General features: G+C 41.0%; 1 protein-coding gene across 5 annotated transcripts in view; it reads left to right on the top strand.

Moving 5' to 3' along the window:
- The window catches only part of CCDC85C (coiled-coil domain containing 85C), a 249,515-nt gene that overhangs the window by 428 nt on the left and 223,168 nt on the right, over nt 1-25,919 (top strand). For 4 of the 5 annotated variants that reach the window (XM_042463922.1, XM_042463913.1, XM_042463893.1 and 1 more), the window contains exon 2: nt 22-1,352. In XM_042463922.1, the coding sequence (XP_042319856.1) occupies nt 641-1,352 (712 nt within the window). In that variant the 5' untranslated portion in view covers nt 22-640. Of the gene's footprint in view, nt 1-6; nt 1,353-25,919 lie in introns of those variants that run through there. The other variant, XM_042463904.1, reaches the window with a different exon arrangement.

Here is a 25,919-nt window from a genome sequence, read left to right as displayed (position 1 = left end):
GCCTATATTTTTTCCCAGCAGCCTTTTATAAAAGCCAGAGCTCTGGACTCTTTCTGGACATTTTTTAAACAGCTCTTGATTTGTTGGAAAAAACAGTGGGAGCCTGGATGCTGAGACAGGTGGAAAAGAAGAAGAAGTGGAAAGGTGGCATTGTGAAAGAATAAAAAACCCAGGCAGGTTGATGGGTGAGCAGACAACTTCCCTTCTCTTCTCCTGAGGTTTCATTGGACTTGCATTGAAGAAAAAAAAGATTCCCTTGCTTTTGCAGAGAGACTTCACTGAAAGAATTGCAAAGCTTTGGAATTGATGCTTGTTCCAAATTAAGATACAATTTAATTCAATTTATCTTCCTTTCTACCCCTGTGTTTTTGCATTTTTATTTCAAGGCATGGGAATGGTAGGGCCAAGAGCACCTTTAACAGAAATGAATACATCCCCTCTTCTTCCTTGCCTTGACCTCCTTGTAGTATTATAGTGGGGTTTGCTTTCAAGATAAAGAAGCCCAACCTTCAAGATGTTGCAATAAATGTTGTCAACCCCCCCTTAAAGGTTTTAAAGGCATACTTACCAAAAAGAGAAGAAAGACTTTGTGTGTCTCCTCTCCCCCTCCTTTCCTACTTGGAGTAGTAGGTGACATAACATGGCAAAAAATTCTGCGGAGGGTTCCAAGGAAGACCTGACCAAAATGACGGAAGATGACATGTTGCGGTGGAGCAAAGAAGACCTGGTGAAAAGGCTGAAGAAAGTGGAGAATGAAAAGATGAACCTGATGGTGGAGCACGGCAACCTGATGAAGGACGTCAACCGGAGGCTGCAGGTCCACCTGCACGAGATCCGAGGCCTGAAGGAAGTCAACCAGAAGCTCCAGGACGATAACCACGAACTGAGGGAGCTCTGTTGCTTCTTGGACGACGACAGGCAGAAAGGGAAGAAGCTCTCCAGGGAATGGCAGAGGTTTGGGCGACACACCGCTGGGGTGATGTGGAAGGAGGTGGGCATGTACCAGCAGAAGCTGAAGGAGCTGGAGGCCAAGCAGGAGACCCTCATGAGAGAGAACATGGAGCTCAAAGAGATTGTCCTCATGCTGGACGAGGAGAGGAACGGAGCAGGCTCGAGAAGCTCCATAGACAGCCAAGCTAGTCTCACCAACCTGAATGGAGGCTCTGGTACCCGGGATGTTGGTGACGGGAGCAGTACTTCCAGCACTGGCAGTGCGGGGAGTCCGGATCACCACCACCACCACCCCCTTCACCATCACAAACCGGTTGAGAACAAGGCTGGAGCTATCCGGAGGTCTATGGATGATCTCTCGGCGCCGCTTCACCACAGGAGCATCCCCAATGGTCTCAACGGTAAGTTCTCATTGGGTTTGTTTCTCTTATCTCCATTAGAAACAGAGTGGCTTCCAAATTTTTGGCTAATAGGTCATTGGCATCCTTCAAGGCCTTGTCACTCCTGCCTGGCAGCCTGGTGGTTGTCCTTGGAGACTTACAGTTTGTGCTATGGCATTGTATGGGCATAGAAATCCCATAAAACAATTTAACATTCTTAGGTTTTCTTGCAATCTCAGTAGTGAAAGTGAATACTGTATATACTCGACTATAAGTCAACCTCACGTATAAGTCGAGGGAAGGTTTTGGGGCCAAAATTAGGGATTTTGATATGACCCATGGATAAGTCGAGGGTAAAACGTAGGGGCATGTAACAAAGGGTGTAAAGCAGGGGTAGGCAACCTTTTTGAGCCGGGGGCCAGGTTGCTGTCCCTCAGACAACTGGGGGGCTGAAGCCAAAAAATAAATAATTAAATAATTTTAAAAAATTAAATATATAAATAAACCAGGACAAATGTAGGACAAAATTTTCAAATGGAAGACACTTTTAAAAAAAAAAATGGAGGACACGTGAAAAAATTTGCTGGTTTTTAAAAAATGTTAATATAAATGCATGTTTCTGAGGCTTCTATAGACAATTGCCCCCCAAAGGCCCCAGCGGCAATTGGCGGCAGGACCAGGCTGGGGCCGGTCCCAAGGCCTTGCCGGGCCGCATCTGGCCCGCGGGCCGCAGGTTGCCTACCCCTGGTGTAAAGGATGATACGAAGGGAAATGATGCCAAAGAACTTAGAAAATTCTGGCAGGCATAATGTGCTCATCCTAAAGGCTGGATGGATGAGAGAGTAGAGGGGATCCATGCTTCTTTTGGGTGCTCCCAAGATGGACTAAGCTCTTGCCTTTGATTCAGAGAAAGGGGATGGCTCCTTTATATATATATATTTAAGAGTTAAAGTACAGTACCCAGGTTTTTTGGGTCAATTTTTTGACTAAAATTTCTAGATTTATACATGAGTATATACAGTATTTTTTGACCTCCTGTCCTTTTAATGCATCCTTGTGGAGAATGTGGGCCTACAACTACTATTGAACATGGAAGCAGGTGGCTCTTTGTGGGTCTGTTTCATTAGCACAGTTCACAAGGGTGAGATCTTTGTTGAACCCGTGTCTCTTGTCTATGAAAGCTCATGCTGCCAACTTTTTTTTCCAGTTAGTCTCAGAGGTGCTGCAGGATCTGTCTACATGCTGATTCTGCAGACTAACACAGCTATATTTTTTATTTCTATCATATCTCTTTTGGCACATTTCACTCAGTGTTCAGTGACAGCAGCTTCCTGACTAGTAAATTGTGTCAGACTGACACTTAAGAATTCCTGCATTTTGGCTTCTGTCTTAATATATTTGTCCGTGATGTACATTTATTTCTGCCACCGACCTTCTTGTGCAAGCTTGAGCAAATCCCATTCTGGCTTCCCATTGTTTAAGCCACAACCATTCTCTCTCTCCCACCCCAAGAAATCCTTCTCTTCTCTGATTTTGGGGATCTTGCCAGGTCTAATTCATTAGCAAATAGGGCTTTGGGACAGAAGATGCTATGGAGATGCATACACGATTTGGATGAGTGCAGGCCAGGCAATGGGAGACGACCTGTTGTGGCCCAGATGGTGGCATTGTGGATTTTATCAAAAAAAACCTAGTTTCCTTGACTGGCTGACTGCTGAACGCTGTTGTTACTGATGCTTATTTATATCATTGCCAAATGTTTCTTTATTTATGCGTAGGTTGCGGTCATTTTTCACTCCCCCTCTTTTAAGTCTTGACATCCCCCTCCTTTTAAGGTTTAACAAATTGTGTTAAATTTCTGATATCAACAAGCTTTGATTTAACTTTTTAAAAAATCCTCCAGCCTTTGATATTTAGGTCTTGTGTGGTCCCCCCAACCTCTTTTCCTTCTTGCTGGATAGTTAGGGCTTAATAAAAAAAAGCATAGAAGGGATGCTGAAACAACAGTTTAAATCCTTAAATCCTTGCCACAGTGGATTAAAAAAAAGTATTGCCTGTATAACTCTGGAGGAGACAAGAAAACTGTCTATGAACAAATCATATTAGAGTGAACTATGGTAGGAGCAGGTGTCCCTGCTCCCCTATTTATTCTGTGCATTTTACCTTTCTGTGTATTTTAATTTTTAATGTTCTAGTGATTGGTCTGTTTAATGAGAGATTCTTGTGAATATTCATCTCTGATTAATCCCAAATAGGAAACTTGATTTGATCTTGTAGTAAGCAATATCTGTCTTCATTTTGAGTTTATCCTATATTTAAGGGCTTAAGCAAATAACAGTTTAGTTAGTAGGTGATAATAGGGTGTGTGTGTGTGTGTGTGTGTGTGTAATATTTCACTAAACAAACAAATTCAATTTTTATCTTTAGTGCAGCACCATCAGCTACCAAATCTAGTTCAGATAAGATTTATGATAGTATATTGTTCTCAGAAGATGTTTAAATCTTGAATAGCCATGGAACAAGAGTCCTTTGGAAAAGAGGCTACTATTAAGTCTTTCTACATACCTTTGCTTTCTGGACTTTGCACATCCAGATGGTAAACCAAAGTGGATCATCTCATGGGAATCATAGGAAGCGATATGGTTATTTAAATCAAAATTTTCTATAAACAGAATAGCAAGCTTCCAATTGTTATACAGGCATTTCACTTCGAATGGTCTAATTCCCAGCCATGTTAGGAAGCCGGTTTTATTGGCTGCATTTGAACATTTTATTAAGCATGGCTTAGCACTTTGCAGATGAGACACATGGAGCTTTCGGCCTCTTCTAACATTGCTGAGGAAAGGAATTTGAAATTGTTCATTTTAATCTAATTGCAGTTTGTCATAATATCCAGATAAATTACAGTTCAAACCATGGTTTATTGAAGTGGTTTGTTCTGTTTAATTAAAACTGATCATTTGGATAAAATGCAAAACTGGTTAGTCTAAAATGGTAGTGGAAGTGTCTGATTTCCTTGAGGCTTTGCCAGAAGGTAAACAGAAGTGGGGAGCAAGTGAGCATAAGGCTAGCTGTGAAGTGTCATCATAATGCTAAACCATGGTGTATGCAGGACCAGTGATTCCCCCAGGAACAATTTACAAATACGTGTGCTTAGGATTGCAGTTTTAGAAGGCCCTTTTGCTAAAATGAATACAATGACCAAAAAAGTTCATTTATGTAACATTGCTACCAGTGGATTTCTGTTAGGATTGTGGTCCAATAATTAAAGTACAGAACATCCTCTGTATCTTCAGCAGTGGCAGCTGAAGGCAATTTTTAAGTGGTAGCAAAAAAAAAAGCATAACTTTGACTAAATTAAAGTCTGCTTTTTTTCAAAGGTGTTATTATTACAAGCGTCCACGCTGCTTTTAATCCAAGGATCAGTATAAATGGTTCCTCCACCCATTTTATTCTCATAGAGACCTTATGAGGTAGGTTAGGCTGAGAGGCAGCAACTGGCTCAAGGACATTCCTGGGGCTTGAAGGGAGATTTGAATCTGAGTCCATGAGTCTTAAGCATTGCACCATACTGGCTGTACCAGTGGATACCAGTGACCATTTCCATGACAGCAGTTAACATCACATATGCATGTAAGGATTGTGTAAGCAAGTTCCATTTGGGAGAAAAGTGGAATATAAATCAAATAAATGAATATAAATGTTTACTTAAAATCTCCCTGCATTGTATAGGTAGGATATACAGCGAGCATCCTAGTAAGCACTGTACTCGTATATTTTCATATTCTTGCCTGAACAAGCTACACTGAACTGTGGTGTTAGGTATACTTATTTTGCTGGTGTGGTATCTAGTAATATTCTGATGATGGAACTGCTTTTCCATGGACATGGAAAAGATGGCAACTTCTCTTCGTTGTTGTGTGTCTTCAAGTCATTTTTGCATCAGGGCCATAGAACCTATCATGTGGATCAGAGGAGGTTTGCCATTGCCTTCCCCTGAGGCTGAGAGGGTGCGACTTGCCCAAGGTCACCCAGTGGGTTTTATAGCCGAGCTGGGAGTTGAACCCTGGCCTCCAGAGTCATAGTAGTCCAGCACTCAATCCATTCTGTCATGATGGCTCCCAGCAACTTTCCTTCCCTTGCATATTTCCCAAATTTTGGCTTGAAGGCTGGGGAGCCAGATTTTTGTCACCTGTTTTTTGAGGCCATGAGGCTTGCATGTGGGAAAGGAAATCATTTTGCATGAGTGGGTGCTGGCTTGGATCTCACAGAATTTTGTCTTTGGTTCCTACAGTATGGAAAACAGAATAGATTGGGCTGAGGTGGTTTCTCATTGGAAGAGAAACCTTGAAATGGAGAAAGTCCTGGCCGATGGCTCATGAGAAAATGTCAATAGAAGCAAGGGGTTATACTGATGGTATTTATTTGTTGTTGTTGTTGTTGTTGTTGTGTTGCATCAAGTTGTATGATGCAATTTCCTTGGCAAGATTTGTACAGAGTGGGTTTGCCTTTGTCTTCCCCCGAGGCAGAGAGAATGTGACTTGTCAAGGTCGCCCAGTGGATTTCCATGGCCGAGAGGGGATTCGAACCCTGGTTCCCCAGAATCTTAACACTCCAACCACTGTACCACATGGCTTACATTAATTTGTTGGGCATATATTTTTCCACAGCAGTAGATCAAGGAATTAGAGCCAGTGTGGTGTAGTGCTGTGGCTGATGGACTATGACTCTGCAGAGCAAGGTTCAAACCTCTGCTTGGCTATGAAAACCCACTGGCTGACCTTGGGCAAGTCACATGCTCTTGGCCTCAGTAAAAGTCAATGGCAAACCTCTTCTGAAGTAACTTGCCAAGAAAATCCTGTGATAGGTTGGCCTTAGGATCGCCTTAAGTCGGAAATGACTTGAAGGCACACAACACACACCACAAACCAGGGAAAGCTCACAGGTCTTCTTGACAAGTGAAACCTGCAGCAAAAATGTTGTAGAGCAGAGATGTTTAGGGTTCCAGTAAGTTAGACAGCTACACACTTCATTTCTTTCTGCCTCTTCTCCCATTTTCCCATCCCACCCCATCTCAAATACTCATGCTTCATGGGACTGAGTATGCTTATTCTCCACCATTTTGGGGTAGGGTCCAGAGCTGGTGCCTCCTTTTTCTTTTGCAGTTGCCCTGTATTGAGAACATTTGTTGTTGTTGTGTGCCTTCAAGTCATTTCTGATTTAAGGTGACCCTAAGGCAAAGCTATCATAAAGTTTTCTTAGCCAGTTTTATCACAGAGGGTTTGCCATTGCCATCCTGAGGCTGAGAGAGTGTGACTTGCCCAAGGTCACCCAGCGGGTTTCCATGGCTAAGCTGGGATTCAAACCCTGGCTTCCCAGTGCCCTAGTCCAGCGATGGTGAACCTTTTACAGACCGAGTGCCCAAACTGCAACTCAGACCCTATTTATTTATTGCAAAGTGCCACGTCCCTCTGGCTTACTTGTAAGAAACTTTGGCAAACTCTGTGCTAGGGCGACAGCATGTGTGCCCACAGAGAGGGCTCTGAGTGCCACCTCTGGCACATGTGCCATAGGTTTGCCATCACTGCCCTAGTCTAAGGCTCAAACCATCACACCACACTGTCCCACTTTGAGAATGCAGCCATCAGTATTTGACATTTGAATTTGCTGTTAGATGAGATAGTAATAAAGGTTAAGATAGAGGTCCAAAACAAACTGCAGAAATAATCCAGTTTGAGACTGCTTTATCGCCCCTGGCTCAATGCTAGGGAATTCTGGGAACTGCAGTTTTGTGAGACATTTAGCTTTTTCTGCCAGAGAGCTCTGGTACCACAACAAACTACAATTCCTAGGATTTCCTATCACTGAGCCAGAGCAGTTAAAGCAGTCTCAAACAGAATTATTTCTGCAGTGTGTTTTGGACCTGAGATGGATGACAATGCTGTGCCTTTATGTTGTATCATCTTAGCAACTATAGTTGATCTGATTTTACCATGAGTGCGGGAAATCCTCCAGAAAACATAAGTTACAGTAACATTTGTGGTTGTGGTGAATGTTGCATTTGATATCTTTGGAACCTTTCCAAAGGAGTAATCCTTGCCCTACCCCAGTTAAAATGTGGAAGAATTACTTCTCTAACCTAGGCCACCCAGTATACCTTGCAAGGATTTGAACCTGGATTTCCCTGTGTCTTACTCAGCTCAATTACTGACTTTTCAGATAAGTTACAAAAGATAGCAGTACTGCTGATTACTGTTGTAAACCCACGTCACTAAAACTGCTGTACTTGTTTGCTGTGAGAGTCTGAAATGAACTTTTGAATGGGAGAATGTATGAGAACAATAAGGGATGCTTAACATTGATAAGGAACTTTCAGATGTCAAAATAAACCCTGGGAGATGTGAAAATCCCTGCTCAGACATGGAGATTGTGGAATAACCTTGGACTGATTTATGGTGACCCCTAAAGCAACCCTGTTGTGGGTGTTCTTGGCAAGATTTGTACAGAGGGGGCTTGCCACTGTCTGTCTGAGGGACTGAGAGAGTGTGACTTGCCCAAGGTCATCCAATAAGTTTCCATGGCAGAGCAGGGATTCAAACCCTGATCTCCAGAGACCTAGTCCAGTGCTCAAACCACTTCACTCGGCATTCTTTGTCTTATGTCTTATTTAATTTGCATATTTTGTTGTGGAAATAGAGCATGGTGTAGTAGTTCAAGCGTTGGACTATGACTCTAGAGACCAGGGTTCACATCCTGGCTTGGCTATGAAACCCACTGGGTGACCTTGGGCAAGTCACACTCTCTCAGCCTCAGAGAAAGACAATCACAAACCTCCTCTGGAACAAATCTTGCCAAGATAGGGTTGCCATAGGGACGCCATAAGTCGGAAATGACTTGAAGGCACACAGCAACAACAAATTATTATGTCACAGTCTTTACCACGAGTTTATAAAGTAAACAGGTTTTATTATACCTATGTTAAAGGTTAACTAAGGTCACCTACTGAGTTCAGAGTTGAATGAGTATCTTTGCTCTTCAATGGCTTCTTGAGGGGTGAATGTCTACCTGATTATATTTTTTGAAGAGTCTCTTGTATTTGCACTTCTGCAAAACATACGATTCTTCCAACAGATTCCTGCCTATAACTTCCTGTTGTGCATTGTCCTGTTGAGAACTGAAAACAATTAATGTGTATTATTAATTTGCAGAAGTGCATGGGATAGGAGTGTGTGCAGGGGTACAAAAACGTATCTTAGGGCCTGAACAGACAGGCCAAAATAAAGCTGCTTCGGGTCACTTTGGAAGTATGCTGTTTAAATGCTGTATGCGCTCTAAGAGGCCGGAAGCCATGCCAAAGCTATGCTCCAGTCTTAAATACTGGAGTGCATCTTTGGTACAACTTCTGGCCTCTTAAGATTTGTGTGTCATTTAAACAGCATATCTCCAAAGTGACCCAAAGCAGCTTTATTTTGGCCTGTCTGTTCTGGCCCTTAGTTGTAAGGCAAGACCTGGAAGCTTGTGCAGTTTGTCCTGGTACAAGGAATGTGGTGCTTTGCTGGACCCATGACTTATTTTGCAATGTGATGATTGCCATCTCACTGATGAATGCATATTTTATTTGGGCACAAACCCTTACCCTGATTCCAAAGCACTCTGTTGATGGTGACATCATTACCTGTAATGTGTTACATCTAAATTCTGAGAATAAGACTGTTAAAAGCTGCTAGTCATCACCCTGTGTACTACATCCATGATGAAAAGCATTGTGCTTTTATATACCAGTTGCTGGGAAACAACCCACAGAAGGCCATTGCCCTCATGTCCTGCTTAGGGGTTTTCCAAAGGTATCTGCTTGACCAATGTGGGAAACAAGATAAGTATTACATTTGCTTTTGTTTTGCTCCAGTTGGGCTCTTCTTTGTTACATTTGGTGTTCCAGCCTCTACTTAGCTTGGAAATGGAGAAAAGTGGAAAGTTTATCTATGCAGCAGTTCTAAACCTTTGAGTGCCTCTGAAATATAGTGATGATGTTGAAGTCAACATCTCTCTGTTCAAGGGATTGTCAGAAGTGAGTGTAAAAAATGCAAGGTAAGAATTGTTCCATCACAAAAGCAAGTAAGAAAGGACCCTGCCACAAAGAGTGAACAGGCAGAGGGTAGAGATGGAAGAGGTGAAAGGATTAAGCTATATGAATTTCACCCCAAACCAAGGCATTTTAAAAATAAATTTGTTCTCGGTGTCAATTTCTTCATCCAGTGCTTATCTTCACTAGTCAAAAGCCCCTGACCTTACTCTATATTTAGTGTGATTAGTCCTCACAATGCATGCAGCAAATCTATGTTGTTGTTGTTTTTTTGAGATGTTAATCTGGTTTAACAGAAAATGCTGTTTACTCTGGAACCTGCATGTGAACCTGGGACATGAGAACACCTGGATGGGGGTGGATCTAGGTCAGTGGTCCCCAAACTTTTTTGGACCACCACCCCCTTTCCTCTTGGGCGACAATCCAAGTACTCCCGGGCATATTTTTTGATATTAGGTTTACAGTTCTATTGCAAATTCAAAACAACCTATCTCAGTTGCTGCTCCCTTTGCACCCAATCACCTTGGGAGCAGCAACTGAGCAGCACCTGAGAAGCTTCTTGCTTGTGCCAGTCTTGCAGCAAAAGCTGGCACACATGAGAGTCTTTTTGGTCACTGATTTGCTGCTGAGTTGCTGCTTTCTTTGTGCCCTGTCAGCCTGAGAGCAGCAACTAATAAGCCTCTAACCCAGTGGTTCCCAGCCTGTGGGTCGGGACCCCTTTGGGGGTCGAATGACTCTTTCATGGGGGTCGCCTAAGACCATTGGAAAACACCACAACATGAGGAACTGTATTAAAGGTTCGCGGCATTAGGAAGGTTGGGAACCACTGCTCTAACCCATGCCAGCCTTGCAGCAAAGGCCAAAGTGTACAAGAGGTCTCTTGGTTGCTGTTCAGCCAGCTGTTCAATTGCTGCTCCCAGGGTGACCAGGTGCAAGGGAGAAGCTTCTCCCAGAGAGGAGGGACTCTCAGTCCTTCATTGGGGCAGAGAAAGGCACAGCTGGTGTATATGTAGGGGGCTTACGTAGACTGGAGAATGGTGTGAAATGAGAAGGGAGAGATTTTAAGTACAGGACCCACTCCATGACAAAGGACTCTTTCCAGCAACTGAGCACAGATACTCCTTCCCCAGAGACATCATCATCATTTCATTTTATTTATACCCTATTCTTTAGAAATGCTCTCAGAGCAGAAGATATGTCTTCCCCACACAGCTTCAAGTGTCCCCTTGCCCACAAAAATCTGTAGGTTCTCCAGCAGCCACAAAAGTTAAAGCTGCAAATGTAGAAGGCCAACTGTACACTTACACTTATTTTTCTGTGTTTTAAATTTTTTTATATTTTGAGAATGTATTTTAACTAATTGTTTTTTATACTTGTGTTGTTCTCCCACTTTGATCTGTAGGGAGAGACGGGATATGTATAAATAAATATATTATGATTATTACTACTACTACTACACACTGTATCTTAGCATTAGTCAGTGTAACTTCCTATCTTGTTTTTTGTCCTTGGTTCACTGATTAAATTACCCGTGTCCCTTTGTCTCCATTGGGTGTCCAAAAGCTAGGACCAAATGTTTATTTGGATACACGACTGTTACTTACTCACTCCAGTCTTTATCTCCAGACAAAACTATGGAAAGATTTAATGGAAAAGGTGTTTTTAACTAGAAATTTGGGTAAGAAAAAAAAAGGTAGGGTCTTTCTTAATCTCCCAGAATTACCTTGCTGAAGTAATACATGGGGGAAATGGGCAGAATTGTTTGAGGAACAGTAGTAGATCTTTGAAGAGAAAAGAATGGCATATCAAGGGAAGTAAAAGTATGAATGGAAATTATTGGAAATGAAGAGCAGAAAGATGGTCTGGACAAAGATGGACAGGACAAGATGTTTTTGTTGGAGGAAGAAAGAAATAAGCCACTGTGAGGATCCGAGGAAGACTTACCATTATTTGAGCAATGAGAGGTGAATAATTTTGTATTGATATTGTGAACACCAGTGGAGTGAGAAGCTGGGCTGAGATAGCAGGAGTTAATTGCAACGGTCAAGGTAAGTAATGTGTACTTGAATTAATCAATGACATGAAGAAGAAAGGATGGGTTTCCATAATGTGGTGCAAAGAATGGCAGGAGTTATGAATTAACTAAAGAACATGAATTCTGGTTGTTCATATTTTTCACTGAGCATTATTAGTCTTCAAAACACTTGCCCATTTCCCATGGTGCTTATAAGAGCTGGAGGAAAAATGCTGCAAGGCTTGGCTATCTACACACTGCAAATAAGATTAACAGTACTTGTTATTTGCCTTCAAGTCATTTCTGACTTTTGGTAACCCTAAAGCAAAAAGCTATAATGGCTTTTTGGGGAGCTGAGAGCATGTGACTCCCCCAAGGTCTCCAAGTGGATTTCCATGGCCAAATGGGGAAGCAAACCCTGATCTCCAGAGTTACATTCCAACACTAGCACTCCACTCATGCTGTCAATAGTACTTATACCACTGGCATTATGCATCCTGTTTAAAACAGGTATTTTATGGGTCACAATAAAGCATCTTAACAGTCAAAGCTACTTCCTTAAGAAATTGTAGTTGTGTTGGAAGACAGACAAACAAAAATCCCAAAATTGTAAAACAACAGTTTCCAACATTGCTTAGGACAATATTTACACTTAAAACTGGATTTGGAGAGGATGAACTGATTAGGATGGAAATGCTTGAAGAATATACCCACATGTCACTTCTTCATCACACAGCCACCTCCACTGCCTTAGAGGGAAATGATGACGTGTAGCCCTGGGGCTCTCATACTGTTTTTTGTTTTTTTGGAGCTGTTGTTCCCTACACACTCTCTGGACTAACCTTGTTCTGGGCAAAGTAAAAAAGTGATTTCATTTCCCCCAAAGCTTTTAGCATTGCCAACTTTTAAAAAAGTTGCAAGGGCTCCATGCAATGATCCCCCCCCCCCAAAAAAAACTACTTCTGGCTTTTGTGTTTTTCATTTATTGACATTTTTGATGCTGTAAGAGTCTTCCAGAAGGTCCCAGGACAAAAACCTGACCATTTGACCTATTTTGGTTCTGTATCACTGACATAGAGATATTGTATAAGTTTAGTGAGGATTGAATGGTTGAATCTGAATGACAGTGTGTCGATATGTGATCTCAATAACATCTTGCTTGCAAACTAGTTCCAGCTAGATTTCTATAGTCTAGTTTTTTCTTTCAGTATATTTGTCCCAGACTCCCAAATCCTTTCTCTCTCCATCTTTGTCTCCTCACCCAAGTGCATATATACATGCACACACACACTCTGACAAATAGAGCTTCCACTTCTAGGGATCTTCTTATGGAAGATAGAAGGGTAACTTGTCATTGCCCTTGTTCTCCTTTCTGATGGCAGAACCCAGAATAAGCGTTCCTTCATTGTGATACTTCAGAAAGTGAACTTTTTACATTAGACCCATCAGCTGTATGCCTTTGTTATTTCCTGCTTGTTGGTGTACTAGCTGCTCCCTGATGGCTTCCAAGGGAAAAAAAATGACATGTTACAGAAGCATGTGTGATAACTTGCCCAAGCTTCCCCTCTAGGCTATCAAACTACCCCACCCTACCTTCTGTTAGAGGGTTCTGGAGGTTGAGAAATCCCTTGGCAGTTTAGTTCCTTTGAATAATTTTCCATCTTGAGAAGCAGAGAGCATGAAGCAATCTGAGTAAGGAATGCTGCCAATGCGATTTCTTTGGAATATTTACTCATTCTACATGTGGCTTTTGGGAGGAGTAGAATTCAGGAAGTAGTTGTCTGTTTTGCCAGTGGAAGCTCTGGTTGGTGTCATATAGGCAAGCTATTTTGTGCAGAATCATCCACACCCTTCCTGTATCCATCCTTATGAGCTGGGGGTCAATATTTTGGAATGCAGTATATTCCCTGTAGCCATTGGAGAGGTGGTGTGATGACTTGGGATGATTTGGTACACATTATAGTGAAGAGCAGACATGCATTTAGTGTGCATATAAGCTGTTGTGGGTAATGGTTTCCATGTCAGAAGGATGATGAATCTGCTTTGGATCCATATTTTAAAAGGGCTATTAAAGGTAGTGGATTTATTTTGGGTTCAGCTCCTTGATTAGTTAAGACTACAGCCCAGAGTATATTCACCACCCCATGAGATGCAACCCCTTCCACATTAAACAGCTGTAGTGCTATGATTCTGCTTTAAGTGATATGGTTATATCCTGTGGAATCCTGGGGCTTGTAGTTTGAGAAGCTCTCTGGCTGGGAATTCTAATTACCCCTCCTTACATTGCAGATCAGAGGAAGGCAAACCTAATCTGAACACATCTTGCCAAGAAAACCCTGTTTGCCTTTGGGTCACCATAAATCGGAAATGACTTTAAGGCACACAGCAACAACACTGCAAATCCCAGGATTCCTTTGGATGGAACTATAGTAGTTAAAGTGGAATCATAGTGTTACAATTGTGCAATGTGAAGGCACCAAGACATGTAAGCCTAAATAGCCTGGTAGAAAAAAAGGTGTAGGTTCTGTTCATATAGATTATCTTCACTGGGGGTGAAGTGGCTTTATTCAATTCATGTTGTTGAACTTGTGACAGAGTTATAGAACAACCACTAAACTGGTGGAACCAGATCACTATTTACTACATGACAGTCTCACCAGTATGTCACTATTTTAATGTAAGTCTGCAAATCCCACCATTCCACAAAAGCTTGCTAAATGAGTAAAGATAAAATACTAAAACGTTAAGAGTAGTAACCAAAATTAAAATTAGTGCAACAAAGACCAGACTAGTCCCATCCGTTTTGAAGAAAAGGAATTACTGCAAGGGAGGAAAACAAGCTTATCTCCAACTGCCAGTTGTCTTGCAGAGCTGAAGGGAATCTTCATCTTTGTGCATGTAGTCTAACTTCCAACTTGAAAGACCTTGGGATTCAGGATAGGGTCCAGACACCTCCCTAAAGAAAATGTCTCATGTAATTTGATTTCATGGCCTAGTTGAGATACAGTATAGTCATAGTGTTACAGATCACAAGTAGGGTCTGAAGAGGCTTATAACAGCAATTTGTTGCAAGCTACAGGAAAAGAGATTCCACCTCAACATTAGGAAGAACTTCCTGACAGTGAGGGCTGTTCGACAGTGGAACACACTCTTTCCTCGGAGTGTAGTGGAGTCTCCTTCCTTGGAGGTCTTTAAACAAAGGCTGGATGGCCATCTGTCAGGGATGCTTTGATTGAGATTTTGTGCATAGCAAGGGGTTGGACTGGATGGCCCTTGTGGTCTCTTCCAACTCTACACAATTCTATGATTCTATGAATTTTATTGAAGTTTGGTGCTGGGACGAGAGACTGCATGAGAACCACAGAGAATTGCTGCCTGGATTCTGTCATGGGATAGAACTCAGCTTGCCTTCTCCATTTTTGCAGTCAATGAAACAGTGAGTTTCTTTAAAAAACCAACCAATTATTTAAAAAAGGACTTATTGACAGAGCACATGCTTCCCATATTCAGTACTTGGCATCCCCAAGGCAGGGCATCACTTTGGTTTGATGTTCTGAGAGTTGCTGTTAGAGAGACAACATTGGGGTAGTTGGATGGACAGTTTTGACTTGGACAAAGGCAGCTTGTTGTGTTCTTTACAGAGAAATTTTCGTGGGGATTTTAATTGAGCAGCTCTGTAGTATCGGGAAAAGGTAGCTTTTAAGACTGATTGTCAGAACACTACCCAGGATTGTCAGTAACTGGGGGATATTGAGCTTGAGAATTGTGGAAACTGTAGGTCAATTTTTTTTAACTTTTTCAAGCACTGGAGGTGCTGTATGAAATCTGCTTGCATGCAGAATATTCTCCTCCTAATAACTAGGTTTCATAAACACAGGTATAATAATAAATATATATATATTCCTTCTACCCTAAGCTACCTGCCACTAAAAATAACAAAAGGTAGAGTGATTATGGCCTTGTTGAATACACAAAAAGCCATATTGTGTAAGGATGGAGGTGGGGATAAGTTAGAAGCAATGTGTGGTTCCACACTTTGTATAGAGTACATGCAGAATGGACTTATTTGGACCATTTGGGAAATGATGTCAGCCCCTGTGCATCCTCATAATTCTGTTTTCTCTGTTGTGGGTTAGGCAGTGTGGGTCAACGTGCCACATCCATTTCATTCCTCTGACAAGAGTTTAGTGAATCAGCTCTTAGTCTCCATTTGGGCATGCCGTTAGAATAGGTTGCATTGCAAACAATAGCTTTCCTAGCCTTTGTTATAATCTGCTCATGTGTGTGAGCACGGTTCCTCCCATTTCTTGGCTGCATGTGTGGGAAGGAAGTATCTGGATGTTAGCCAACATTTTTTTCTTTCTCCAACCCCCACCCTGGGTGGGCAGCAGGCAGCTGAGGCCTTTCTTTCTGAGCATCCAGCTTCAGACACCCTAAGGTGGCTAAAATTGGTGTACAATTTGATGATAAATCCTGTGTGGGTTTCATGCTTGGGAGAGATTGGGTAGATAGCATTTATGTTCTCTCTCCAGTGTAATTCATGGCCTTTCCTTGAAAACCTGATCTGGAGACTAGAGAGTTTTTGTGTGTGGGTCTTTTTTTCCTAAAGGCTTTTTCAATGGCTATTCTCAGATAAACATCGGTATTCACTGTAGTCTATCTTAAGTACCTCTTGGAAAAGGCCATGAATAGATATGCAAATGTTTCTTCTTATCTGGATGATTTTGACTGGCATTGAAAAGTTTGCAACCAGAGCAGCATGTTGCAGTCCTGCAGGGACTGTTATACTTAATGCTTGAGTTTGTTGCTTAAATACACTTCTGTTCTACCCTTCCTACTCCCCGTCCTGTGATCCTTCAGTTCTTAATATCTTTATGAAATGTCTGGAACATTAACTTTCCAAGCACAGAGTGATTTTCTATACTTTGATCCTTCAAAATGAAGAAAATCCACACATAAAAAGCTCTCTCTGTGTGTAATTGTGTAGGTTTTATTTGAGTGCATTCAGATGGTCTTTTAATTATTTCGGCAGAATTTCAGGGGAAGGAGTCTTCCATTTGCTGAATCTAGTGGAACGGGAAGGGGACAGTTCCAGTTCCTAGCTTCTTATGGGTTTTTGGACTATGTGGCCATGTTCTAGAAGAATTTATTCCTGATGTTTCGGCAGCAATAATAAATTGGTGAATACTGGTGAAACGTCAGGAATAAACTCTTCTAGAATATGGCCACATCATCCAAAAAATGGATGCCAGCCATGAAAGCCTTTGACTTTACAATGCAAATCCCCTTTGTATCCCTTTCCCCTACTTCACTCACGTCTGATATGCATTGTTTTTGTGTGTTTTTTAAAAAACAAATGAAGTGATTTGTTGGGGTTTCACTCCCATCTGAATTTTTTTGTAGCTCAGCACCATGGATACTTGTGTTGGTCTCTCTGTCTTTCCCCTTTGGCTGCACTTGGCAAAGTAGAAAGTGCCTAAACTGCAGCTTATCATCTTCTCAGTAAATGCATCTTTAGTGCAAGTCTTATAACAGAGCCCAAGGTCAAGATCTGTGTGGCATTTCCCCAGGAGAGCTCTAAAAGTAGAGTCAGCAATAATTGTTGGTTATTTCCTTCCTCTTTTTCCGAGCACCTTGTGAAATACAATACAGTGGATACCACTGCTTTTGCTGTACAGCACCTCATTGTTTGTGGTTCTGGCCTATCTAGTTCCTGTTGTCATCAGTTCACTTAACATTATGTATAACCGTAGCAAAATTAAAAAGGAGTAAAGGAAGGGAAGGAGGGAAAAAAAGAATGATCTGTAGTAGCACCTTTAAGGCTTAACTAGTTTTTATTTTTCCATGAGCTTTTGTAAATATAAGCCTACTTATTTGGATGCTTGTTGTTGTGTGCCTTCAAGTCATTTCTGACTTGATCCTAATGTGATCCTGTCATGAGGTTTTGTTGGCAAAGTTTGTTCAGAGGCAGTTTGCCATTGAGGCTGAGAGAAGATGACTTGCCCATGACCACTCAGTAGATTTTCATGGTTGAGTGAGGATTTGAACCCTGGTCTTAAGAGTCATAGCCCAACACTCAAACCACTACACAATGATAATAAATGCACCAGCATAAAGCATACATAGACAGTTGTGGGAGTGGGCCTGATTTTCAAATGGTTGCATAAGAGATACAGGTATTTCAGATCTTTACAGTGGTCAGTAGTAGTGTTGATGTGTGAAAGCAATAAATCTCTTGGGTGAGAAGATTCCTGTTGTTACAGTAGCAGGGATTCTTGTATTAATATACTGTATGTAGTATGCTATTAAGCTATTCCCTTTGTTTATACCTCTGCTAATGGATTGGAATTTGTAAATATAATTCAATTCAGCTGTTGCTCATTCTAATTTTCCTTTGTCATTTCCTGTTCAAGGACTGCAGCCTTTAAATCCCATACTATGTCCAGGAAAGTTGAAAAGTTCCACAACTGTTATGGTTTTTTGTTGTTGTTGTTGCCATTTTTAATGTCAGATTTGTGTAGAGACTGCCCTGTTTGCCCAGTGTAGAGTGTAGAAGCAAATTGCAGGCACAGGATGGCATTTATCACATAGGAGAAAAAATAAGTAAATGCACCTCTGATGTTGTACATGATGTTATTGGCCCCTGTAATATTTTTCCCAGAGTAGATTTGGAGACAGAGTTGGCATCTTGGTTTGTGTCAGGATCTTCTTCCTGTGTTTCTATCCATTTTATATGTCCTCTTGTGAGTAAGTAGCTGTTTAAGATTTGGAGGCTACAGTATCTGTAAGCCAATAAAGGCCTGCATCCCAGAGCCTGTGAGAGGGCTGTGTTATTCTCCAGAACTGGTTGTAGCTCTTTGGTGATACCTTTGAGTGGTTCCAGCCATGGGTTGTAGGTGAGCACTAGGTTTTTTTTTTATCATTTTGTGTTTTTGATCTGTCCTGTAGTAGATTGTTCCTAGATATTAATCTTGCCTTGTTTGTTTGTTTCTGCACCTCCTTAGGTGGATATTATAACTTGAAAAATGCCTGCTGTAAATCCAAGAGTTTTGAGTCTCTCCTTTGTGAGTCTGACCAGATATGGTTGTATTGGAAGGCTTTTCTGTAAAAACAGATTTTGTAGTGTGTTTGAGGTAATGTGGTGTGTTATGGGTGGAGGCATGTAAGTATGTGTAGCAATCTGTGGGTTTTTGATAGTGTGGTGCTTAGAAGCCCATTGTGCAGTTGCACAGTGGTATCAAGAAAGTGAATTTGTTGCATGGATAGTTCTAGATTTAGACTGATGTTACGGTTTAAGTTGTTGGAATCCTGGTGAAACTTCTCAAGTGATTGCTTTCCATGAGTCCAGTTTTTTTTGTTAAAGTCATCAAGAAATCATAGGTAGAGGAGAGATTTCTGGCTGCATGTGCTGAGACAGCATTCTTACAGGTCAGACATGAAGATGTTTGCATACTGTGGTACCATACAGATGTCCGTATCAGTGCCACTGACTTGGAGGTACATGTTACTCACAAAAATGAAGAAGTAATGAGTGAGTACAAAATGACAGAATTTAGTGGCTAAGTATGCAGTAGCTTTATACAGGATGATATTCTTGATGGCTTGTAGACCATCCTACTGTGGGATGTTGAGTATAGAGAATACACATCTATAGTGGATAGGATGGTGTTCTCTGGGAGGTTGTGAACAGATTGTATTTCCTCACGAAATCAGTGGTATACCTCACTTAGCCTGGAGTGATTAAGGGCATATGATCTGAGAATTAAGTCCATATATCCAGATACCCCAATAGTGAGTGTTTTAATGCTTGATACAATGCATCTTTCTCAGAAGTAAGTCCTACTGAATCCAATGGGGGATTTTCTCAGATAGAGTTGATTCAGTAATCGAATTGATTTAAATCATGATTTAAACTGTGTCTCTGCAGGACACAGTTTCAGTGATTTAGCAGGGAAGATTTTTTTGTAAAAAATAAGCACTACCAGTAGAACTGCACATTACATACTCTTTAAAGTGGCCTTAACACATAGTCAAAGATGGAGGTAGGGACACATTAAGCAATTCTGAATGTTTTTAATTCAGAAAAAAGGGATCCCTTCCATTTATATTGAAACTCTTTGCTCAAATGTTCTCTGTCTCTCCAAACTCTGTATTCTTGGACCTTCTTTATTTTTGAGTGATCTAGGGAGTTCTTGCTGCACAGAATAGGACTGATCGGGTTATCTTCCATCTCCATATAATGCTGTTAACATATTCATAGACTATAATTAAAAGTTGTATAATTACTATTCATATTTACTATTTAATCTGATTTATTACTAATGGTTTTGAGGAAATTTTGAGATCTAATTTAAAGCCAAAAAAATCAGAGTTATTTTAATTTAAGTATTGATTTTTGCTTCAGAGGAGGGCAAATGCAAAGCCCTTCTGAACAAATCTTGCCAAAAAAAAAAATCCCCCATTATATAATCGTGATAGGTAGATAGACAAATCTGATTTTTCATCTTAGGGTCACCATAAGTCAGAAACCACTTGCAGGCCCCTAACAACAGCAACAATTGATTTTTACCAACTCTGCTATCAAGTAATGGTGATTAGAATATCAACTGAGAAGTGAGAGTGTTCATTAGGGAGTTTTCAGTTGAAAACAATGACATTTCATCCACAGCAGCCATGTGAAACCAACTCCCTTGTATGAATCAAGAGAATGAGAGAGGCTGGTGAACACTCCTGCTGCAGTTCACCTGGACTGGCTCTTTCCATTCACCATTCTCACTACATCATTATAGCACTGTTATTCCACTTTAACAGCTCTTTTTCCATGCTGTGGAATCCTGGAATCTGTAGTATGGTGAGGAATGAGAGGTCTCTGGCTGAGAATTCTGAATTCTCATTCCTAAACTGCCAATCCCAGGATTCCATAGGACTCCACGGCAGTTGAAGTGGAGTCATAGTATCATAATTGATAGTGTGAATGAGCCCCTAGCCTCAACATTTACACGGTGGTTTGTTTTATCTTGAATTTTAAATTGCCAATACAGTTCTCCATCCATTTTTTGCAGACTTCGAGTCCATAGTGTCAGTCCTTCACGGACTGGCAAGTGGGAGAGTGTGTGGCTATTCAAGGCAATGGGACTTGAATATATGCAAATTTCAATTTTTGCAGGGGAATGAGTCTGAAACGGATCCCCTGCGAAAATGGAGGGATGACTGTATTTATAAAAATGCTGAGGTTACTGTTGACAGTAAGACACATTCCAAAATCTGTATTTCCTATCCCCTCTTTCTCAGAGTCTTTACTTCCCTAAAATTTGTTTTGTGGGTTCGTCAAACCAGTCTAGAGCAAATTGGGGACACACGCCTGGGAGACTACAAGGGGAAAGAGGAGTTGGATTCCTTGGCAGATGATTTTCTTCACATCCAATCTCATTCTGTCGCTCATCTTCTAGGTCAGTTTGTTTTATCGTTTTAATTTTCATCTGCTAGTGTTTCATAGTGGGGATGGTTTCTATCTTTTATAAATGTCATAATCTGCTTTGGGCAGCGCTGGTCAAAAAAACGTGGACATAAATCTTATAAAATAAATAAAACTAGCTGATTGACCTTAGGCAAAGGACTTTTTTCGCAGACATAGCTACAAATCTGTGGTGGGTGTGTATGTGTGTATATGAATAACTGACAGAAAGATTGGACTGCCTCAGAAAGATATTGTATGGGTTATATGCATGTATATATAGGAAGATGTGGTGATGCTGGACAAGAGTGCTAAGGATATTGTGAATAACCAAAAAGATAACAGATGGCTTCTTGAACAGATCAAGCCTGAACTCTCCCTGGAAGACAGGATGATTAAATTGAGGCTGTCATACTTTAGCCACATCATGAGGAAGAATGAATCATTAGAAAAGACAATAATGCTAGGAAAGGTGGAGGGCAGCAGAACGAGAAGAAGACCACTTGCCTGATGGTTAGACTCAGTCTGACCACAGGATAGAGCCTGCAGGACCTGAGCAGAGCAGTAGAGGACAGGGGGTCTTGGAGATGTCTCCTTCACAGGGTCACCATGAACTGAGATCGAATTGAGGGCAGATAGTCATGACAAATGTATGAGAAGCACCAAAATACCTGTTATACCATACGTTTTGACTGGTGAGACAACTATGGCTGCTCCTGGCTGAGAACAGCATGGCCATTGTTATTCATGTATTTTGAAATGTAAATATTGGATTATTGCAACGACTGGAGCACTTTACGAGCAACAAATTGCACTTAATTTATCCTGGTTGTCTATATGCTTTTGGGCCATGTTTAAAATTTGGGTACTTTGATGTGGTGGTGGTATTTGCCTTCAAGTCATTTCTTGAAGGCAAGAAATGCCTTTCATGGGGTTTTCTTGGCATGTTTCTTCAGAGAAGGGTTGCCAGTGGATTTATATGGCTGAGGTAGGGTTCAGACCTGGTCTCCAGAGTCATAGTACAATGCTCAAACCACAACATCATGTTGGCTCATGAGTAAATCTGTACAAAGCCCTAAACAACATGGAAGCAGGAAGCTTGAGAGAGAGTGCCTGACTTTCAGCTAGGGATGTCAACCCTTTTGCTTTCATTCTTGCATGCCAGGAAGAGGAACTACAGAATTCTGATCCATGTCTGCCAAGCACATCTAAACTACAGCAGCAGCTACCTGGTTGCATAGACTTTTTAAAGTTAGAAGCACTGGGTAAGAGATTTGTGATCAATTGGTGAGTGTCACACACACCCCTGGATGTATATGTGTATGTGGTTTTACTTCACAAATAACTAGTTTGCAGAAAGACATTTTGCATAGATTATGAGAATGTTGATGAAAAATGCACAAATTATCCCAGTCTTCTGCTTGAGGCAAGACATGTGAAGGGTTAAGGGACTCTCAACAGTCAACACCACTGAGACTGAGACAGTCTTAGTGAGAACAAGTAATTCAGGGAGAGTTCTTAATATCCCTACCTATTACCTGTTAGTTTGGATGCTTCCCTTAACAGGAAATAATCCCCTAAGAGATCAGAAGCCTAATCCATGACAGTTTGGAACAAAGTCTCTAGTATCAAAAGGCCTGTCAGATGCACTGGCACTTTTAGGTATTCAGTACCTGTCAAAAATGTCTTTCCTCAAGCTCCCACAAGAAAAAAAAAAGACTTTGCTTTTGTCCTATGTAATGGTATTATTACTTGAAAGTTTTTGCATTATGTTTTATTGGGATCTTATCCTGTTTCGTATATATGTTGAGATAACTTTATAACATATGATTCATGAAGTTGATGTTGTTAATTGCCATCAGGTCAACCTCAACTTACAGCGATGCTATGACTAAGAGACCTGTTCTTAAGATACACTGTCATCAGCAGCTCTGCTGAGATCCTGCAAGCATAGGGCTTTGGCTTACTTGGTTGAGTCTAATAAATAATCAATGGGTTGGAGCCATCACTTGCTTTAAATAATATTCTAGGTTGCAAGGATAGTAGGCAATTAATCTTATTCTTCTATTTTTATGACAGGGTAGGCAAAGTTCAGCCCTGGGACTGTACCAGTGGCCCAATGGCTGTTATTGTGGCCCCTGACTCTCTCTCCTAATTCTCTATGTAACCCATTCTGTACCCCTGCCGCCCAAATGACATGGAGTAGTAATTCATGTTTTAAATAGCATGTAGATCCTTTCTCTTCATTACTTAACTTTTTAAAAACTGTTGTTTTTTTTTTGAAAAACGGGTGGGTATCTGGTCACCTTTAATTTTGTTTTTCTTTAAGGGAAATTTTTGGCAGTTCACATAAACCTTGGGAGTTTTCTGTGGGCAGAAAATTGGTCCCCAGTCCTTCCAAAGTTGCCTACTCCTGCTTTATATTTAAGGGAAAGTGGAGTAAATGTTTTGCTTTTTTGGTGGTGCGATGGGCATTATGTTTAATAGCAGTGTTTATTAAGTGCAGTGGGCCCTCCACATTTGCTGGGGTTTGGGGCGTAGAACTCCAGTGAAAGTGGAAAAACTGCACATTGAAAAAAACATTGTTTTGTTCGTGAGGGATATATATTTCTACCTCTCTAGAAGTCCCTAGGTCCTTCAGTCTTCGGTGTGACTTTTGGTGTAGTTGCACTGGAAGAACTCTATGGAGGACCATAAAATTAGCTTACACTTTCTAAACCGCTTAGGGGGTGCTTAAGTGCACTCATAAGCAGTATAGAAATGTACTTGCTATTGCTATAAAATTGAACCTAGAGATTCCTAAAGAGAAAATATTGAGCAAATCTGTGAATAATCAAATCTGCAAAAGTTGAAGCTGCAAATGTAGAGGGTCAACTGTACAATAAAGTGAAAGAAAGCAAAGAATAGTTCATATTTAAATGCTAAGCTTTTGCCTAGCAGCCAAAGGTTTGAATACATGATATAAACTTTAAATAATAGTTCAGCAGTATAGGGAAATAGCCTCTCCCTTGAGGTAGCTGGTGTTTGCCTGCTTTTCCAGTCTTCTGACAGTTCCTGGTTTTGAAAATGAAGGTGTGCACTTATAACCGGGAAGTTGCCCCAGGCTTTCAACCTGGTTCTTGGATAACTGCCCTCCTTCAACCTCAAAGTATGAACAAAACAAAAAATACCCTTTGAAAAGAAATGTAAAACCTGATGCTTAGTGACTGATTATCTACTAACAGGTTTGGACATTGATATTGCTGACGACCCAGAATGTGTAGTGATATGGAAATGTATATTGATCATATATGAATATTCTGTTTAAAAAACAAGCTTAAACATTAGCTTAGCCTTTCAATGACTCATTCTCATACTCTCTCCTCCCTGAATATATATATTCATGGGTTGAAATTATTTTGGTGGGAGTCTGATTTGGGAGCAAAGTTCTGATGGAAGAAGACCCCAGTGCTGGTGTTCTTGAAAGACAGAAGAGAGCCAGTGTAGTATAGTGGCGCTGGACTGTAATTTAAGAAGTCTGGGTTATAGACCACACATTAGATGATGTTGGGCCAGCCACTTTCTATCAGCCTTTGCTATTCCATATGGCTGTTGTGAGGATAAAGGTGGAAGGAGGCGAATCAAATGTGTTGCCCTGAACTATAGGTATAAAGGTGAGACATAAATAATGATGCTATTGATAAAATCACAGAACTGTAGTGGAGAATTAGATCAAACTGTCATTCTGAACATGGTAGCAACCTTTATTTATTGTTTGGTTTGAGTAGTTCTCCTGTCCAAAAGCTGTCTTATACTCCAATCTGCTTACCCTCAGCCTCAGACATAGCCACTTTCAGTGCTGCTCTCTGTGTTGGTTTTCCTCTTTTAAAATAATAATAATAATAATAATGATAATGATAATTATTTCTATCCCACCCCTCTGCGCATCGCAATCGGGGTGGCTTACAACATTAAACAGTATGTAGTAGTGAATAAATATTATTTAATTGGCTGTTGAACTATTTCATTAAGACACCAGTGATCTAGGACAATCATCCTCAACCTTTGGACCTCCAGAGGTTTGGTAGTACAGTCCTCAGAAGCCCTAGCCCATATTTCCAATGACGAATTATTCTTGGAGCTAAAGTTCAAAACATCTGGAAGGCCAGTAGTTGAAAACTGGTAATCAAAACCACAGTTCCCCAGCCTGGTACTTTCTAAGTGTCTTGTACTACTACTACTCCCATCCAATCCTCCAGACTGGGTATGATGGCTTGATTTGGGTACCAGGTTGGGGAAGGATGGACTGGATTGCCCTTGTGGTCTCTTCCAGCTCTACAATTCTGTGATTCTATGACCTTGGTCAACTTGTACTGCTGAGCTATGATCCTTTCTTATGAAAATGTTTCTAGCAGATTAACTAGCCTGATTACAGCCTGTGCTTTTATCTGATGTGCAGTATACCAGGGGCAAATGGGAATATGGTATGTCTTGCCAGATGTTATTTAGGAAGACAAAATCAGAATAGCTGGAGTAAGCTGGGTGACCAAACTCTGTGGGGGAGAGAGCAGAATCCGTGGATAAGGAATTTGTGGATTTGGAGGGTCGACTGTGCAAAACGACATAAAATCAAAGCATAGTATCTGTGTGTTTGTCTCTCTGTGTGTGTGCACCTTCACGTTGTCTGTTGACTTATGGTGATGGCATGAATTTATAGGGTTTCTTAGGCAAGAATACTCAGAGGTGGTTTTGCCAGTGTCTTTGTCTGAAATCTAGCCTACAGCACCTGGTATTGTTTGGCAGTCTTGTATCCAAGTTCTAACCAAGGCTGCCCCTGCTTAGTTTCCAAGGTCAAAAGGAATCTATCTGGTCCCTCTAGAGTATTTAGGTCACATAGCATTTACATTATCCATAAAACAAATAGCGAAGTTGAAACTGAGGAAGCTTACAAAATAGGTAAATTTTCCAACATGCAATTAAAAATAAGAATTGTTAGAGCATGTCTTCTCTCAGGGGAAGGGTTATTCTGCATAGTGGGTGCCACCACACTAACTGTCC

The sequence above is a fragment of the Sceloporus undulatus genome, chromosome 1 (assembly GCF_019175285.1).
Source record: "Sceloporus undulatus isolate JIND9_A2432 ecotype Alabama chromosome 1, SceUnd_v1.1, whole genome shotgun sequence".
In the NCBI taxonomy this organism is placed as follows: domain Eukaryota; kingdom Metazoa; phylum Chordata; class Lepidosauria; order Squamata; family Phrynosomatidae; genus Sceloporus; species Sceloporus undulatus.
Note: the sequence above shows the minus strand (reverse complement) of the source record. Positions and strands in the feature narration are given on the sequence as shown.